This window comes from Calliphora vicina, chromosome 1, assembly GCF_958450345.1.
Source record: "Calliphora vicina chromosome 1, idCalVici1.1, whole genome shotgun sequence".
NCBI classification, from domain to species: Eukaryota; Metazoa; Arthropoda; class Insecta; order Diptera; family Calliphoridae; genus Calliphora; species Calliphora vicina.
In genome coordinates this window covers 60,341,012-60,359,583 of record NC_088780.1, presented here as the reverse complement: position 1 = coordinate 60,359,583, position 18,572 = coordinate 60,341,012, and the positions used below count along the sequence as shown (strand labels likewise).

General features: G+C 28.6%; 1 protein-coding gene across 1 annotated transcript in view; it reads left to right on the top strand.

Annotated features, from left to right (window-relative positions):
• The window catches only part of LOC135949156 (uncharacterized), a 71,274-nt gene that overhangs the window by 39,738 nt on the left and 12,964 nt on the right, over window positions 1-18,572 (top strand). Inside the window, exons 5-6 of the mRNA XM_065498621.1 lie at window positions 9,580-9,729; window positions 10,272-10,415. Of these exons, the coding sequence (XP_065354693.1) occupies window positions 9,580-9,729; window positions 10,272-10,415 (294 nt within the window). The remainder of the gene's footprint in view (window positions 1-9,579; window positions 9,730-10,271; window positions 10,416-18,572) is intronic.

The window sequence follows — 18,572 nt, the reverse complement described above, 5'->3', positions numbered from 1 at the left end:
TAACATAACATATTAGGATCTTTAACACAGAATCACATCTTACTAACTATATGATAAAATAATATAATAAGATAAATTATATTTAGAAAGAGAAAACAGACCCTTATCTAACCGAAATATTGATTTTTTAAGAACAAGAATTTTTTCTTATCATTAAAAAAAAATCTGAGATATTTTATGATGAAGCAAATTTAGAAAAATAAATCTTTAGTTTAACGAACATTTGTATAATTTTTTTAATATGAAAAACATATGAAAAATATTATAAAATGTCGAATTATTTGGCAAGTAGTTTAGTGTATTTTCAGCGAATTTTTAACACTTTTGTCATAGGTCTAACTTATAAAGATTAAAACTGAAAAGAGTTAATTTTCAACATCCTTGCGATATTTAGATAAACAAAATTATGTCAAAGAAAAGATAATTTTGTATAGAATACCAATATTTAAAAAACAAAAGCTGCCAAAAAAAATGTCTCATATATGTCTTATCAATTACATTTTTCGCTGCATCAAACCAAAATTGATGCCTCCGGCCCAATATCGGCTTGAGTGGAGTTCAGTACTCGTTGGCTAATGAATGTATTAACGATTTGTGTAAACGTATCTGTTTAAATGAATACTATTTCAAATTTTCTTAAAATTTGTTTCTTGCTTTATTTATATTTCGTTAATTATAAAATGAAATATAGAATTACATAACTAACAAAAACATATGTACCTTTATGAAAAGTATGTTTCAGTTTAAAATAAAACAATTGTTTAATAAATAATTGTCGAAAAATCGAAAACTCGAATAAATTTATTTTCAAACTAATTTTAAAAATATAGTTATGTATATAAATAGAAATATTTAAGATAGAATCATATTATAATCAGTACATGTCCATTTTACTAGAAATTTACAGACTTTATTCGAGTCATAAGGTATCCCATCATGTCATATTGTCATAATGTTCTAATGTTTTACAACTCGACGGCGCACAGTGGGAGAAAACCCTAATTTAGTGGAATTAAATTCGTATCTTCTAAACGCTTGGCCGAATTAATTTCATGCATATGGAAATATTGCAGGCAAGGGGGTAAACTATTAAAGTAATGCAAAATGGGTACTGCTACTTCAGTAGAATGAGCGGGAGAGGCTGCTAAACTACACTACCTCGGAAGAAATTGTATACTATTTTCAATTCTAAGAAATTATTTTAAAATATCTTTCAAAAAATTATATATAATTAATATATAAGTAATTTTATTTTTAGCAAGTAACTATTTAAATCTATAGATTTTGGACATTTACCCTATTGCCACCATAGGTCGAAATATTCATTTAAAATTTCTTTTTTTTTAGTTTTATTAATAAGTTTATTTTTAAAAACGAATAACAATTATTAGTTATGAAATGATTTTATTTAATTATTATAAATAATTTAGTTATAATTAAACAATCAAATAAAGAGTAATTAAGCTAACTAACACTTGTTAGAATTTTGTGAATTTTTATTATGAGATTTTTAAAATTTATTTAAATTAGTCGACTTCAGAGTCTGATGAATCGATAGGAAGTAATGGATCCAACAAAAGTTGCCTAACATCTTTCGATAACGGTTCCACTTTTTTATAGCTTGCAGATGAAACTAGAGATGCTAATCGGAACTGATTTTTGAAAATCGCGGGGTTCGGGATTTGGTAAAGATTTTCGGGAAATCTAAAATCTCGAAAATTATAAGAAAGAAACGTACATAATTATGTCTTTACAATTGAAAGAAAATTTTGTATATAGCAATTAATTTTTATTAGACACCAAAAAGCTTAAAATACTTGCATGAGTACATTATATAAGAACAAATTACAATAACGATAGGTCTCAAATCAAATCCTATTTTGCGCATTTCGTCTTTTATCCAATGATATTTCAGTATTTTTTTATTGGATAAAAGGCGAAATACGCAAATGTTATATTTTTAATCTAAATAAAGCGCTACCATATTTAAAAGGACTCATCATTTTAAGGCAAATTTGGTATATGGGCATTTGTTTTTAGCAACTTGTAAGTAGTTAGAATTACATAAATTTCATTATTATATAATGTAATTACCAATAACACTTCTTATATACAATCTTAAAAAAAATAAGGAACAAATTTAGTACGAGATTTTACATCATTCCAACGAAAATAATTTCTTAAAAAAATTATATAAATTCACCTCGCACTTTTTCGCAGCTAAATTTTATACCATATGTAGTCTGTAATATGGCCTTGATATTGGTAAAAAAATTGGTATCACAAATAGCGGAAAATATATTTTTATTTTTCTTATTTACCAAGCCTCATATTCCATCTACATAAAAAAAAGTAAAAATACTACTTAAAGAAAACCTTGTACTATCCAGCTTAATAACAACTTTGAAACCAATTCTTCATAAAAAAAATTTCTGAAATATTTTTTACATTTAAATAGTTGTCAATACCAAACCACTGAAGTTATTAATAACTGTTAAATATTTTTAAGTACAGCAACAACTATAGATTGAAACTACATAACAATAAATGAAATATGCGAAAGTTTTTTTTTTTATTTTGCGCCACTAAATTGTTGATTTCTCCCACAGTGCGTTAGTCTCAACTGATCTGGTACATTTTTTATTGTAAATTTTTTTAAACAGTAAAACAGTTTTTTCATAAAAATATATTTTTACTGCAATTTTATTTTTATTATTCTTTTAAATACTTTGAATTTAATATTGTTTTAATGTTTTCGAAATAAAAAGCTAAGAGATTATTTTCAAACGCGCCTTTCTTTTATTGATATAAATTTGATACATTGCGACTAGTCTCGATTGAAAATGATTGCGACTAACGGAGGGTTAAAAAAAGGGATTTTATGATTCGTGGCAATGTTTATATATGTACATAATATTAGACATTTGATTCTAAGACAGATATACTTTATCAGATATCAGCACATACTCCATAACATATTCCCAATCTAGGGATTTGAAGGTTGCGATATTATGAATATTGTTATGAAGTAAGGGATAATAATATTAACTAAATAATAAATTTATTTGACAACTAGCTGACCCGGTGCGCTTCGCCACCCCAATTAGAAGAAAGAAATAGTACTATCAAGTCTCACTTTGTGAATCTAATTGTAAATGTCTAATTTCATATTTCTGGGTCCATTATTATAGAAAATGCAAAATGTGTTCCTAATTTTAAATTTTTATGTTTATTATTATAAAATATTCAAAAAGTACCATTGCAATAAGGAAATAGTACCATTGATTATCACTTTTAAATTCGCATTCACTAAACCATAACCCGTCAAGCTTGAATTTTAGATTTGTATATCATTTCCTATATTATCAACTAATTTTGTTTCTATAATACTTAAGATTTAATAAATTATCACAAAACCGAAACCGATCGGTTTTTAATTTTTTAAAACCGAAACCGCGGTTTTGAAATTTTTCGATTTTTTGGAAAGTCTAGGTCCATTATTATAGGAAATTCAATAAAAGTACCATTAGAATATATAAAAAGTACCAAAAATCCCCCACTTGTGGTTTCCCACTCACTCGGGTCCATATAAGCTTAATTTCATGGCTTTAGGTTCATTGGTGTAGAAATTACAAAAAGTACCATTCGAATAAAGAAAAAGTACCAAAAAGTCTCCCCTAGAATTCTAACTCACTTAGGACCATGTATGCTTAATTTCATGTTTTTAAGTCCATTGCTATAGAAAATTAAAAAAAAGTACCATTCGAATAAACAAAAGGTACCATGAGGTATCCGCTTGAATTTTCAATCACTTAGGACCATATACGCTTAATTTCATATTTCTAGGTCCATTATGTTATAGAAAATTCAAAAAGTACCATTAGAATATAGAAAAAGTACCAAAAAGCACCCACTTGTAGTTGCTCACCCACTCGGGTCCGTATAACCTTTATTTAATGTTTCTAGGTTCATTGGTGAAGAAATTACAAAAAGTACCATTTGAATAAAGAATAAGTACCAAAAATTCTCCCCCTAGACTTCTCACTCACTTAGGACCATATACATATGTTTAATTTCGTGTTTCTAAGTCCATTGTTATAGAAAATTCAAAAAAGTACCATTATAATATAGAAAAAGTACTAAAAAGTATACACTTGCGGATTCCCACTCACTCTGGTCCATATAACCTTTATTTTATATTTCAAGGTTCATTGCTGAAGAAATTACAAAAAGTACCATTCGAATAAAGAAAAAGTACCAAAAAGTCTCCCCTAGAATTCTAACTCACTTAGGACCATGTATGCTTAATTTCATGTTTTTAAGTCCATTGCTATAGAAAATTAAAAAAAAGTACCATTAGAATAAACAAAAGGTACCATGAGGTATCCGCTTGAATTTTCAATCACTTAGGACCATATACGCTTAGTTTCATATTTAGGTCCATTATATTATAGAAAATTCAAAAAGTACCATTAGAATATAGAAAAAGTACCAAAAACAACCCACTTGTAGTTTCCCACTCACTCGGTTCCATATAAGCTTTTTTTCATGTTTCTAGGTTCATTGGTGAAGAAATTACAAAAAGTACCAATCGAATAAAGAAAAAGTACCACATAGTCTCCCCATAGAATTCTCACTTACTTAGGACCATATATGCTTAATTTCATGTTTCTAAGTCCATAGTTATAGAAAATTCAAAAAGTAAGAAAAGTACCAAAAAGTCTCCCCCTAGAATTCTCACTCACTTATGACCATATATGCTTAATTTCATGTTTCTAAGTCCATAGTTATAGAAAATTCAAAAAAGTACCATTAGAATATAGAAAAAGTACCAAAAAAACCCACACTTGTGGTTTTCCACTCACTCGGTTTATATATAAGCTTTATTTCATGTTTCTAGGTTCATTGGTGAAGAAATTGCAAAAAGTACCATTCCAATAAAGAAAAAGTACCAAAAAGTCCCCCGCTAGAATCTCACTCACTTAGGACCATATATGTTTAATTTCATGTTTCTAAGTCCATTATTATAGAAATTTCAAAAAAGTACCATTAGATGAACAAAAAAGTACCTATAGTTCAGTTCACACATTTTGGTACCTAAATATTATCCCCTATTCCTAACACTAACTTCACTCAAATAAATATCAGCTAACTTTAATGTCGATAACTGAAATAATTTAAAATTTTAAAAAAGTACCATTAGGAGAAAAGTACCAATTTCCCTTTTCTTACTTGAACACCCCTCAAGTTTGAAATTTAAAAATATTCCATTTTGCCAAAATTGTTTATGCTATAGGCATGTATCAAAATATTAAAATCTGTGTTAATGTGCTCAAGAATAAATATGTTTTAAAAAAAGTACCAAACTGTTTACCCGGATTTGGCCCAATATACACCTTGGTACTCGAGTTGCAAATAACACGCTGTTAGTTAATTTTTGTATGAATCCAGGAACCAACGTTAAAAAAATTATCAAAATTGGCTTAATAATTTCAAATATAATGTATTTTCCCGATTTTATCCCCTTTTTGGTACCTTTTTTATCCCCATTGAGGTGGTACAATTTCATTCAAATAAATTTCTGTAACGTGGTGGGAGCTCATAATAAAATATTCGTATGTCTATGTCAAATTATAGAAAAACATATTTTATGAAAAAGTACCAAAAATTAACACAATTTTTATCCCTTAAAGGTTCGAATTTCCAAAAAGTACCAAACTTATATTTTTTATTTTTTGTTAATTAAAGAATACGATTTAAAATTTGTTTCTATGTTTATTGGTTTAAAAGATACATAGGGTGCAAAAAAGTACCAAAATACAGTTTTTACCCGTTTTCTCCCCTAAAAGTTTCGAATTTCCAAAAAGTACGAAACACCTGTCAGCTTATTTTTTAAATGGAGTAACATGCTATTTTAAGTTTTTTTGTATCTTTATTAGTTTTGAAGATACAAGGTTACCGAATTTACCCGTTTTTACCCTTTTTTACCCCCTAAACGTTCGAATTTCCAAAAATCCCTTCTTATCGGATCGGACGACAAAAATAGGTAAAAGTAAAAACTTTATTATTAAGTGAATAAGTTATTTAGTTGTCTATTCACTAACATTGGTAAGATGCTCTCTTTTTTATGTTTGTTTACTGAACAAAGCAATGTGTACCAATCGTAAAGATCTATATTAGAGTGTCCAAAAACCGGTTACCGGTTTAACCGAAAAGTGTGGTTTTTTAAAAAACCGGTTTCGTTTTTGTGATTCTAAATACCGGTTAACCGGTTTTGTATTAAATTTTAAAATCAAATCAAAAATTATTTTTATAGACATTTTTGTTAAGGAAAAAAGTATTACATCTGTTATTAAAAAATAAATAGATTGATTGCAATAAATAAACTTATTGGCTTTAATTACATTTTCAATTTCTTTCCTATCATAAAAACCATTAATTTGTTTTCTAATTTACATCATTAAAATTTAATCGTTATTGTTTTGCCATCCTAATTCAGTTTTGTAAACTAGTAAGATATATATTAAGAATTGTGTACTAAATCCTTCCAAATGTGATATTCTTGAATATTTAAGACGTCTAAAGGTAGGGTCACACATGACAAATATTTGACGAAAAGACGTAACCACTAAATAAAATATATTTGAATTCTTTTATTTATTCCAAAAACTTATTTTACTCTGGATGATTCAAAACAAAAAATTTAGTTTTATTTTATTTGATGCTGTTTGATCTTACAAAACAATTGTAAGAGTAAACACGTCAAACAAATTTGTGCTAAAAAAAATTGGTTACGCTTTTTTTTAACTTTATGCAATTATTTTATATTTGTTACGAAATAAAATTTTCTAAAAAATAAATTAATATTTTTAAAAATGTTATCAAAATATTTTTAAGTAATATGTTCGAACAAGCTTTTCAATGAAAAACCCCAAAAGTTAAATAAAACCGATACCGGTCGATTTTACAAAGATGAACAAACCGGTTGACCGGTTTTCATTTTGAATACTCTAGTCTCTATGTGTATATATTTTAGACATACCAACTCTTAGTTTTGGGGAGTTACATTTGCAAGTTTTTTTCGCGAGATACCTTAATGTACATATATCCATATCTTAGTAATTCGAATTAATAATACATAAACTCTAAAAAAATAGAAATAAATGCTATTTTACTAAAAATTAATTTTTTTTATCTATTATAATACTACTTATTCGCTGAAATAAGACAACAACCTGGATAGGAAAAATAAAAAAACATATTTTTGATCACATTCTAATTTGAAAGTTTTAAATATTACATAATGTAATATCGTTTTCTAGTTTATTGGGATACTGGAACATAATTGTCCCAATAAAATTATATGTAAAGTGAATTTAAACTTAAGCCAAATAAACTTTCAAGCATATCATCATTATAACTTGTAATTAATCTAAATTATCTAATAATACAAAATATTATTCCTGAAAGAAAACAGAGGAACAAAATTTTGAGTAAGGCTATTTACCTCCCGTAATAAATATGTTGACAATCAAGCAATAACACCGGCAGAATATCGGAACAATATTGCTTTACTTATATTAAGGATATGGGAAATCTAAAAGACGATTTACTATTTTATATTTTTGTAACATTTCTGCAAATAAATTTCCTTTGATGTTTCTGTGGCGCGTCTTCTATTAGTTTTCTGAATATTGTCAAATACAAATTGACAACCAAATTTGACATTTTATGTTAGCAATAATTGTCAACGAAAAACTGTTGACAATTATTGCCAGGTACTAAAATATGCTTCTTTATTGGAGATAACATAATTTGTGTTAGTGAATTTATATTAATAATAAATTTATTGTCAGTCTAGACTATGAGTTACGGTAGTTGATTTAATATTAGATGTTATTACGATACCTTATATCGTAATATTTATTTAAAAATGCGGAATTTACAATAGATCTTTTGAATGCGGTGTTTGTTTTTTTCTCACTTTGAACATTACAGTGTAAACAACAAGTTTATTTTTGCTATGAATTTTGTGTCAACAAAGTTTTGCTTTAATTCTTTAATTTGAAAAGTGTCGCTGAAAAATACCGATTCCTCACCAGAGCTTATGGTGAATGTGTTCCATCGGTTTCAACGTGCGAGAGTTTTTATTCGGTTCAGAAGTGGTGATTTTGATACGGAAGAATAAAATTGGCCAGGCCAGCCAGGAAATGTGGTACCTCACGACCTTGAAAGACGATTTTGCATGCCCGAAATAATGTTTGAACACTATAAAAGAAAATTATTTTTGCATCGAATCATTACTTACGATGAAAAATTAATCCATTACGAAAACCCGAAGCGTAAGATATCTAGAGTGAAGTCCGGCCAACCAGCCGAATCTATACCAATGCCTAATATCCATGGCGCTAAGGGTCGTATATAATATGAGTTGCTGAAATCTGGTCAGACCATTACCAGGACCCTGTACCGAATACAATGGATTCGCATGAAGCGAGTATTGAAACTGGTTCGGAAGATGTGGCTTTCCCGCTTTATAGTCAAGACCTTGCCCCATTCGACTATTATTTTTTCAATCGAAGCAGAACGCTCTCTCTGTGATACACTTCACTTAGGAACAGAGTATCTTATATTGGCTTGATTCGTTCTTGGACTCAAAATATTAGCAGAAATATAGGAAAAGGTCATAGCTAACAATGGCCAATACTTCGAATAAATTTATATTGAACAAGTGTTTAAAAATAAAAGCTTAAAATAAGAAAAAATCCCGCATTTTTAAGTCATACACACAATAATAAAAAAAATTATTTTGAAAAAAATAAATCTTAGTATAATTTGTTTGCAGTGGATTGAAATGATAATAAAATTTTACTATTTTATCAAAATCTGCACCACTGACCACGTTTTTGAGCGTATTGGTAACAGTTAAATAACAGATATGTCCCATTTAATTTGTGAAGAATTTGTGAAAAACTCGAAGTATCATATTTTTATTTAAACTTTGAATGTTGTTCAAAAAAATCACTATTTTCGACCATTGGCTGAAGTGGGTTGAACTTTTATAGAACCTACTGTGCCGGATTTGAACGGAATTATCAGCATTTTTGGGACCATCATATGCTAGGAGACTATACGAGGAGTCTCGTGAGGGAGACAAATGAAAATATTTATTAAATTGTATATGAAAATCTAAAATTTATTGTAAATTTTAGTATTTTCTTTATTAATAAATATCTTAAAAATTATGCGCCCTAAAATAACAAACCCATATATGTTTTACATTATGAACAAAAACCTTGTGAACTAGTGTTATTTGCATGCTGCAATTCGTTTTAATTAAAATCATATTCTTTTGTTTGAAATATGAAAAATGGAAACTTAAATAAAGTTTTTAATTCAAGTCACATATTTTTGAATACAAAGATATTTGAATTTTTATTTATTGGGTTTGAAAATAAAAATGTTGGCGTAGAATATGCAAGTCTCTCATGTTTGATGTGTGTGTTTGTTTGTATGTAATGAAATGATATACAAGTGTTAATTTTATTTTGTATTCTAAATGCATTTTCAATTTTACAGATGAATTTCGCAGCAAGGTGGCCTGCCACAATGATGTTGCACAGCTGGAGTGTAATCCATATTCTCGTATTGCTGTCTACAGTGCAAGTTTTGGACGAACCGAATACGAAAGCATACAGTGTCCCCAGCCACAGGGTGTACGTGAAGAAAGTGAGTACATTCGTTCTACATGCATATGTATGACTCTATGTAAATGACATTGTATTGTGGTTTAGCAGTTGTTGTACAGTATAGATCAAATATTGTTTGGGAAACTGCAAACGTAGTCAAAAAAAGAACTTTTCAAATGTCAAAAATACGAAAAGAAAGATAATTTTTTTCTGCTGGCAATTGTTGTGGTATTGGTATTTTTGGAAACAGTTGGTGATTGCGAAAAGTAGAATTCAAAGGAAGCCTACGAAACGTAATCACCATCAGCAGTGTACCCATCATGTCCAAACTGGAAGCCATGCCAATACCACAATGATACAACAACAGCGACAATAGAATCAATTTAATTAATTCAATTTTCTCTTGGTTTCCTTTCTCTTTTACATCTTGTTGTTTTATGTTTTTTTTTTTTTTTTTAATTTTTATTGTAAATTTTGTTTTTATGCATTTTATTTATATGCTGATTTTGTTTTTCTTTTTGTTTTGTTCTTCTTGTTTTATGCAACGATATTGCAATTTAATTTAACAATTGAACCGTTCAGCTTGTTTGGCTTCGTATGCCACTGAAACCGTTATGCAAATCTGTCATGGACGTCGACGTTGCAATCTGGCCGCAGATGCCAATACGTTCGGTTCACCATGTCAACCCAATTCACGGATGTATCTGAAAGTTGTTTACACTTGTGGTAAGTAAATCGTGACTTATGTACAATATGAACAATTGTTATTACAGCATTACATCCCCTCTATCGGAGTTGTCTTTGATTTAGTTTTTTTTAATTTAAGCCACACTCATACACTCCCACATATACATATTTACACACATATTTGCATAGATGTAGTATGTCGATACAGACATAAGTATTAGGGTGGACAGAAAAACATGTATTTTATTGATATTGCTTAGATATATGTATTTTCAAATATCTACTTAAATATGTGTCTTAAAACTAGGTATTTGGGTATCTATTTGAATAGGATTCATTCGATTTATTGAATAAATTGTAAAGAATAAATTTTAGAATAATTTAATAATTTACATTTTCGAATAACAAATAAATAAGCATATAAAATATGCTTCAAAAAAAATCCAAAATTTAAAAAATGTCCACTTATATTTATTTTTGTGCAAAAACATAAAATAATTAACTATGGATTGCTCAATGTCCAAAAATTACACAACAGATTTCCTGGCACATAGGACTTTTTAAATTATACTAACAATTAAAAACTGTTTTAGACGATAAGACTTTATATATGACTTTTTGAACAGTAACGCTTGTAGAATGGTTTTTGGAATCTTCCAAAAAATTAAGAGAGCCGTCCATAACTCATATAAACATAACACATTGCTCTTTTCCTATATTAAAACTGTATAGAGTGCTCCAAAAAAATTAAATGGCGAATTTTGACCGTCCCCCTCTAGAATTGTTCTAAATATGTATTGTAGAAACACGTTGTGTAAAATATTAGGATGATAGGATAACGTTAACTGGTGCCGCAACGACGTTGAAGTTTCGATGTACATTTACAAGGTGAAAAAATTAATTTTTTTTTAGTTTTTGTAAAAATTTTCCCATTAAGTTTTTACTTTTGCAAATTAAATTAAAAGAATCGAAATGTGTACGTAATTGTCGTTCGAATAAGACATAAAACAGAATAATTTGTTAAAAAATTTTAAAGTTATTAAAAAATCACCAGGCCACTAGAACAAGAAATGTAGAAACAAAATTTACATATTTTGAGAAATATTAAAATAAAAGCTTATTTTTACTTAAAATATATCCATATTTACTTGTATATGAGTTTTTGTCTTCGTAGGAAATAATTTTTTGACGGCAGTTTCAAAACTCCAATTTCAAATTTTTAAGAAGTTGTTGATTATTACATTGGGATTTATTGAGAATATAATAAGGAATTAAAATATGAAAAAAGTATGACAAAACCTCTTATAGTTTTTCCGTTTCGATTATTTTAAATTAAATTGCAAAAGTAATTATTTAATGGCAACATTTTTACAAAAACTGAAAAAATTTACTTTTTTCTCCTTGTAAATGCACCACACAATTTCGGCATCGTTGCGGGACAAGTTAACGTTATCCTATCATCCTAATATTTTACACAACGTGTTTCTACAATACATAGAACAATTCTAGTGGGGGGACGACCTGTACCTAGACAATTTTTTTCGTCCATACAATCTTGGAGCACTCTATTAAACATACACTTAAATATTAGTGATTAAGAAAATATTTTTTAAATAATAATTCGGTATCTCTGGAACTATTGGAGATATCATAACGAAACTTCACAAGGTAGAGCTGAGGTGTTTTCGAGTTGATTCACAGGTGTTTAGCTTAGTAGGCGGAATGGGAGCAGAGTGGGTGGCCCCTAAAATTTAGCCACCTCGGGTCTCACATTTTTTTGAAAAAAAAAATAATTTTAATAATGTTGTCGAAATATTCGAACGAATAAAAATCTCTTATTGGATTTTTTTCGTTTTTCTCGAACAAACGATTTTTAACAATTTTCTATATAGTTTAATTTGAAAATTTGCTAGGAAACGTTGTTCTCATTTGAGGTGGTTAACTTTGGTACACTGTACACAACTCATATAAAGACAATATTCTGAAAATTTGAACTTTTTAACAACTATTGAAATCTCAAGTTCAAACGAAATATATCCGTAGTTTAGTAGTTATATATTCATTGCCATTTATTTTGCGATATGCCCCACAGCTATTGCCATCCCAAGTTTCAACGAAATATATCCAGTGGTTTAGAAGTTACATATTCATTGTCATTTATTTTGCGATATGCTCCACTGTGCACTGTATGTAATATATTATTGCTTTTCAAATAATTTATAAAAATCTTTAAAACATTTAGCTTGAGATATATTTAAAAATATACAATCATAGTTATCTATAACTCATTATACAAAAACAATCCCACAAAATATAATTATTATTACCCAGAATTACTCAAATATCTTTTATGCCATTTTCAAAGTTTTCAAGAAAATTATGTATGAAAACCTTAAAAATTTAATTTTCAAAATTGTAAAAAGTTAAACAGAATTCTTTTTAGTTTCCTGAATTTTATCTTTATTGTTTTTTGTCACTTTCCTGTGGCATGAATTATTGAAAAATAATCGCAATATGTTTTAAGGGTAAGAAGGACTGTTAAAAAAATGCAAATAAAAACAAAACAAAAAATAAATAACCAATGTATGTAAATTGAAAGAGGTTTCAACAAAGTTTCGTTGTGGTCATAATCATCTACAAACCAACAATACAGTTGGTTTTATCATTTTATAAATTCATGTCAAATAGGCTGGTACAATTAATAAACACGAATAAATTATCTAAATATTTTAAAAACATTTTTGAAATTTAAGTCGTGATATTTAATATTATTTAAGTTATTTAACCAATTATTGTCAAAAATTACATTCTTACGCTAAAACGCAAAATAATTTTTTCGAATTAAAATTTCCTCTTTATTTTAATTCAGAAAATTGGTTTATATTTTGCGAAAGTTGTAAGGTCGGAAATGGTTTTTAGATTTGAGATGGCGAACTTTGGCTTATAATTTTACAGACTGTATTCTGAAAGTTTACCTCTTCCTATTAACTTTCCTAGTTTTAAATAAATCTGACAAATAGTTTAGAAACTATATACATATATATTACTATTTACATAAATGTCCCGATGTATAGAAACTGCCTTGTATAACAGGCATTTGCAAATTAGATATTTCCATGGACCAGACTAATAACTATCAAATGGCAGATTATTTTTTTCTAGAAAATCATTAGGAATATATATTGAACAAACTTGAGTTGCCATAAAATAAATGGAAACAAAATTTTGCAATATATTTATGACATTTTTAAATTATCAATTATTTTGTTTATCATTTCAACTTAAATTAAATTAAGTGTGGGTCAAAATTTATTTTTCTAAAATTTTTGAAAGGCTCAGCGATAAAAATGTGCCAAATGGTGTAGCTAATATGTATCAAAAATTTTATTGCATTGTTTTAAATTTTACTGCCTCCGGATCGCGATTGAATTTTTAGAAGAATAAATCTTTTACAACACATTTATAATACTTTTTTATGCGAAATAAAATTAACTACTGATACGAATATAAAATTTTACCATTCAAATTCGGATTCTTACTGTTACATTTCAGCAGAACACGTATTTACATATTACTTTATTTTTATATAATAATCTATCAATTGACAAATGAGTTAGGTAGTGATATACAACACCGATTTAGTGCAATACAGCCAATGAGTCATTAAAAAGAAAAATGATATAAAATTCAGCATACAAAACAATTCAAGGCAAATGTTAAAGTAGTGAAATCTCCGTACAATTTATTTGTTTCTTACAACACGGAGTTAGATGAGACAAGTGTTGCATTGAAAAGTATTATTATTTATTTGGTTTTCATATACCCTTAATTGCAAACGGACGTAACTACACAAAAATTCAAAATCGAGTTTTTGATTGATTATGGTTCTTTTTATCAAACTACAAGTTCACGAAAATTTGTGATCAAAAATACAATTGTTAAAAATATCCTTTGTGAAAGCAAGACTTAGTTTGATATTTCGGCATGTAAGTGCAAAAATTTTCTTAAATATAATTGTATTAAAAACAAAAAAAAAATACATGCAAGAGAACGAATTTTGATAACATACCAGAGAAGGGTTACACAAATGACTAAAGTAGCCTGAACAGTGCATCTTAAGAAGTTAAAAACTTTGAAAAAATGCCAAATGAAGTTTCAACCAATTCCCACGAACTTACCAGAGCAGTTGAGAACACATCTAACAATTCTGGCAATATAGTAGCGGAGTTCACTATTAAGTGCGAATGGTCTTGCATCATTGCAAATGCAAAATTTTACCGTAATCCAATAACAAAATACATACAAAAAACTATACAATTTTGCATTTGCAATGATGCACTTAATAGTGAACTCCGCTATTATATTGTAAAGGTTTACGCTACAGCGGGGTTTCCTATAAAAACTCTTCCCAACTATAAAGACGGACCTCGACAACTTCTTGAACTAATCAAACTTACCAGATATTTACCAACAACTTTGAAGGTAATTCAAAGAAACAGTTACTTAGCACTTATTGATTATAATGTTAACAGATTCCCAACAAAATATTCATGAATTAGCTGTCCAACAAATTTTGAAAAGTAGAGCCACAACGTCAAATAAATTCCAGCTGTTTCATATACAAAAGATAAATTTTAATGCTACGTCATACTATGACCTTTTGAAATGGGTTGAAAATATTACTGAATCACCTATATTAAAATCTGTAGATGAAAAAAAATCGTCTGTTTATTGAAGAATGAAAAAAACGGAGGAACTGAGCAATTTCACCTCCCCTGTCATAATCAAGCGATAAAGAGAGCAGTCAAAGCTGTGAATAAAGCCACATCTTCTTTGTGCAACAAAACAACAAGAGAAAGATTCATCAAAGCTCAGATGGAATCAAGAAAACCAATACCAAAATTTGATAGCAAAAAGTATTTTGTCGTTAGATGAACACTTCATTATTTTGATTATCTTTTATTTCACTTCTGTATACATTAATTACAATTGATATCTATTTATACAAATAAATACAGTTACCTAGAATAAACTTGCATATTGTCTTTTTAATTACATTTTTGAAATATTCAACATGAAACCGATTGCAGCCAAACTTAGTGACATGAAAATATTTATAATTTGGCACATTTTTGTCACCGTGCCCATAAAAAATCTTTAACAAAATGTTTCTTCATACACGGGTGACCCACCCTATTGTTCGCCCATGCACTCAGGAAAAAGCTGCAACTTAGAAATAAGAACGCGTCATATTAATTTAATAATGTTCATTATAATAGAATATGATAAATCAATAATTTTTAACTATAAATGCCTGAACCGATATTATTGAAATTTAGAACGTAGATGGAAGCGTCAATACATTTTTTCAATATTTGGACCAGAATTTGATAAATAGGGGAAAAACCGGCAAAATTGCAACCTTTAGCTCTAAAACAATTCAGACTAAACGGCTGAAGCGATTTGACTCAAATTTGGAACATATATAGATTCTTACTTGGAAGCATCAATAGGAAAAATTGGTACCTTCAGTTTTAAACGTTTTTGTTTCAAAAGGGAAATATTTTGAATTTTGCTCAATATAGTCACGGAAATATAGAAAGTACCTTTTCAAAAGTCTATCTTCTAGGTGTTTATCCATATCTATCTTCCTCTATATTTGGAAGGAACAATAAGCTGCTTTTCCATTTTGAAATTTCAAGTTATTATTATGGAATATCTGGTGAACTATCATTGTGAAAGCAGCAAAACTTCTTGGGATTTACATCGGTACCATTGTGCGCTTCTTGCTTGAAAATTAGTGGGATACGTTACGTGGGACGTAGCACCAACCACACAAAGTAAATTCTTATTTTCGAATATCTGCAGAACTATAATTGTAACTATCTTCAAACATTTCTTATCACTGCGTGAAGTTTAACCGAAAATGGGACGGATCGGTGTGACACACTCCCATGCTAAATAAATAGTTATTTTCAAATATCTCAATAACTTCGTCCGAAGGGCTCTCTTATCATTTTACATAGTTTGGCTGAAAATTTTCGAGATTGGATTACCGATTACATGACACCTCCTATACAAAGTAAATAGATGATTTCGAATATCTGGAAAACTGTAACTGTAAAAGTATTTAAACTTTGTATGAATTCATTTCCTATCACTGTACGAAGTTTTGCATAAAATGAGAAAGATCAGAACAGTGGGTGTAGGACTTCCGTTACAAAGATGATTGTAATTTCGAGAGTCTTTAAGCTTAGTCTGAATCACTTTCATATATGTTTAGGATGTTTGTCTCTCATATAAAGAAATTAGTTATAATTGAATATCTGGAGAATTATAATAGTTAAAGTAATACTTCAGATAAGTTATTTTGTTACCATTGTATATAAAAGATATAATAATGAATTAGATCAGAACACTGGACTGGTATCTTCCATACCATGCATATAGTTATTTTCGAATATCTAGTGAATGTAGTTGAGAGAGTCTTTAAACTTTGTGTAAACTACGTTGATGCCAGTATCCTGTTATGCTAAAAATTAAGCGCATCGGAAAAAAGGTCTTTAGTTATACAGTAGTTTTGACTTACCTGCCTTTCACTTAAGAGCATTTTGCTTATAAGTGCACAAAACTTGTGCTTTGTATATTTATTTACCAAACTCCATATAAATTCGTTAATTTAAGTGCATTGTTCATACCTGCATATTTAAGATAAGTGCATAATCCTTTTGGAAGCTATAACTGGTTTTCATGAAAAAAATTTCATTTAGCTGCCTAATACAAAATTAAATCAAAACAAAATAAGGAAAATACGATTTTGAAAAAATGAGAAGTTTGCAACTTCTTAATAATTTGAAACGTAGCTAAAATAACTAATTTGTCATTATGTTTAGACGGAAAAATCACAAAGCTTCATGTAAATTATTTGCCGTTAGCTGCTTTTTCGTAAAAGCAGTTAACTCGCAGTAAACTTAAATGCACTTACCAGCATCAATGAGCACGTAAGTGTATTAAGGTTAACTGCATTTTTATCTTACCTGCACAAAATATCGTGCAAAGTTGGTTGTGCAGGTAAGTCAAAATTACTGTAATTGAATATCTGGAGAACTACAATAGTAAGATTCTCAAAATTTTGCGTGAGTTATTTTGTTGCCATTGTACGTAGGTAGTTAAGAACGACTCACATTGAAAATAATATTCATTATCGAATATTTTGGGAATTTATATAGATAGAGTTTTTGTTTAAATTGCGTTTTGCAAATGGGTGGTATCAGATCGTACAAACTAAATTGTTATTTTCGAATATATAAAGTACTGTTATAGCTTGAGTCCTCCAACGATTAAAAATAAGCTAACTGATCCATACAAAATGGAATGTGATTGTATAAAAGGAAGTTACTTTTTAAATTGCGAGTTTACAGTATTCGCCAATAGTTATTAAACATTAAATCGTCCATGTATCTAATGGCATCACGTGAGAATGGCTATAGCGAATTGGCTGATTTTTTTAATTCGATTTGAAATTTTCAGGAGATGGTTTGTGAAGAAAAAATATTAAAAAAATTCCTGATAAAACTCGGAAATTTGAAGTTTTTAATATATTGCCTCCACTTTACTTTTCATTTTTCTTAATAAGAGTTAATATTTTTTGTAAAAACTTGAAGAATAAATCAAGTCACTTATTGTAAAAATTTTATTACGATAAACGTAAGCACTTTTTTTCGTGCGCACTTCTTATATTAGTATCGCAATGTGCTGTATGAGAAACATTTTTTTTCAATTATTGTTGAAGAAAGCTTATCGGAGTATATATTCAACCGCGCTTCTTTCTATCCGTGTGTGGTTCCAGTTAATCCATGTGTGATTCCTTTAGAAAATCGAAAGTATTCGAATATTTTTTTAAATTTAGAACCAATTCGTTGGGTTACAAAGCTTTTATCTAGTACATCAGCAGAAAGAGAAATGTCTACCATTTGAAACCGGATTCTGCATCTGCAGTTTGTGAATCTTTAGAAGATAGTAAAATTTACTAAATAAATTCATTTATTAAATTTAAAAATATTAATGTTTCAAAAACTATTTCCTGAGATCTCCGAGTTAGAAATTAATGGCCTAACTGAAAGTACCAGGATTTATAATTAATTGTTACGAGGTTTTCTAATTCACATTAACGTAAGCAGAACTAACTTCTTTAAA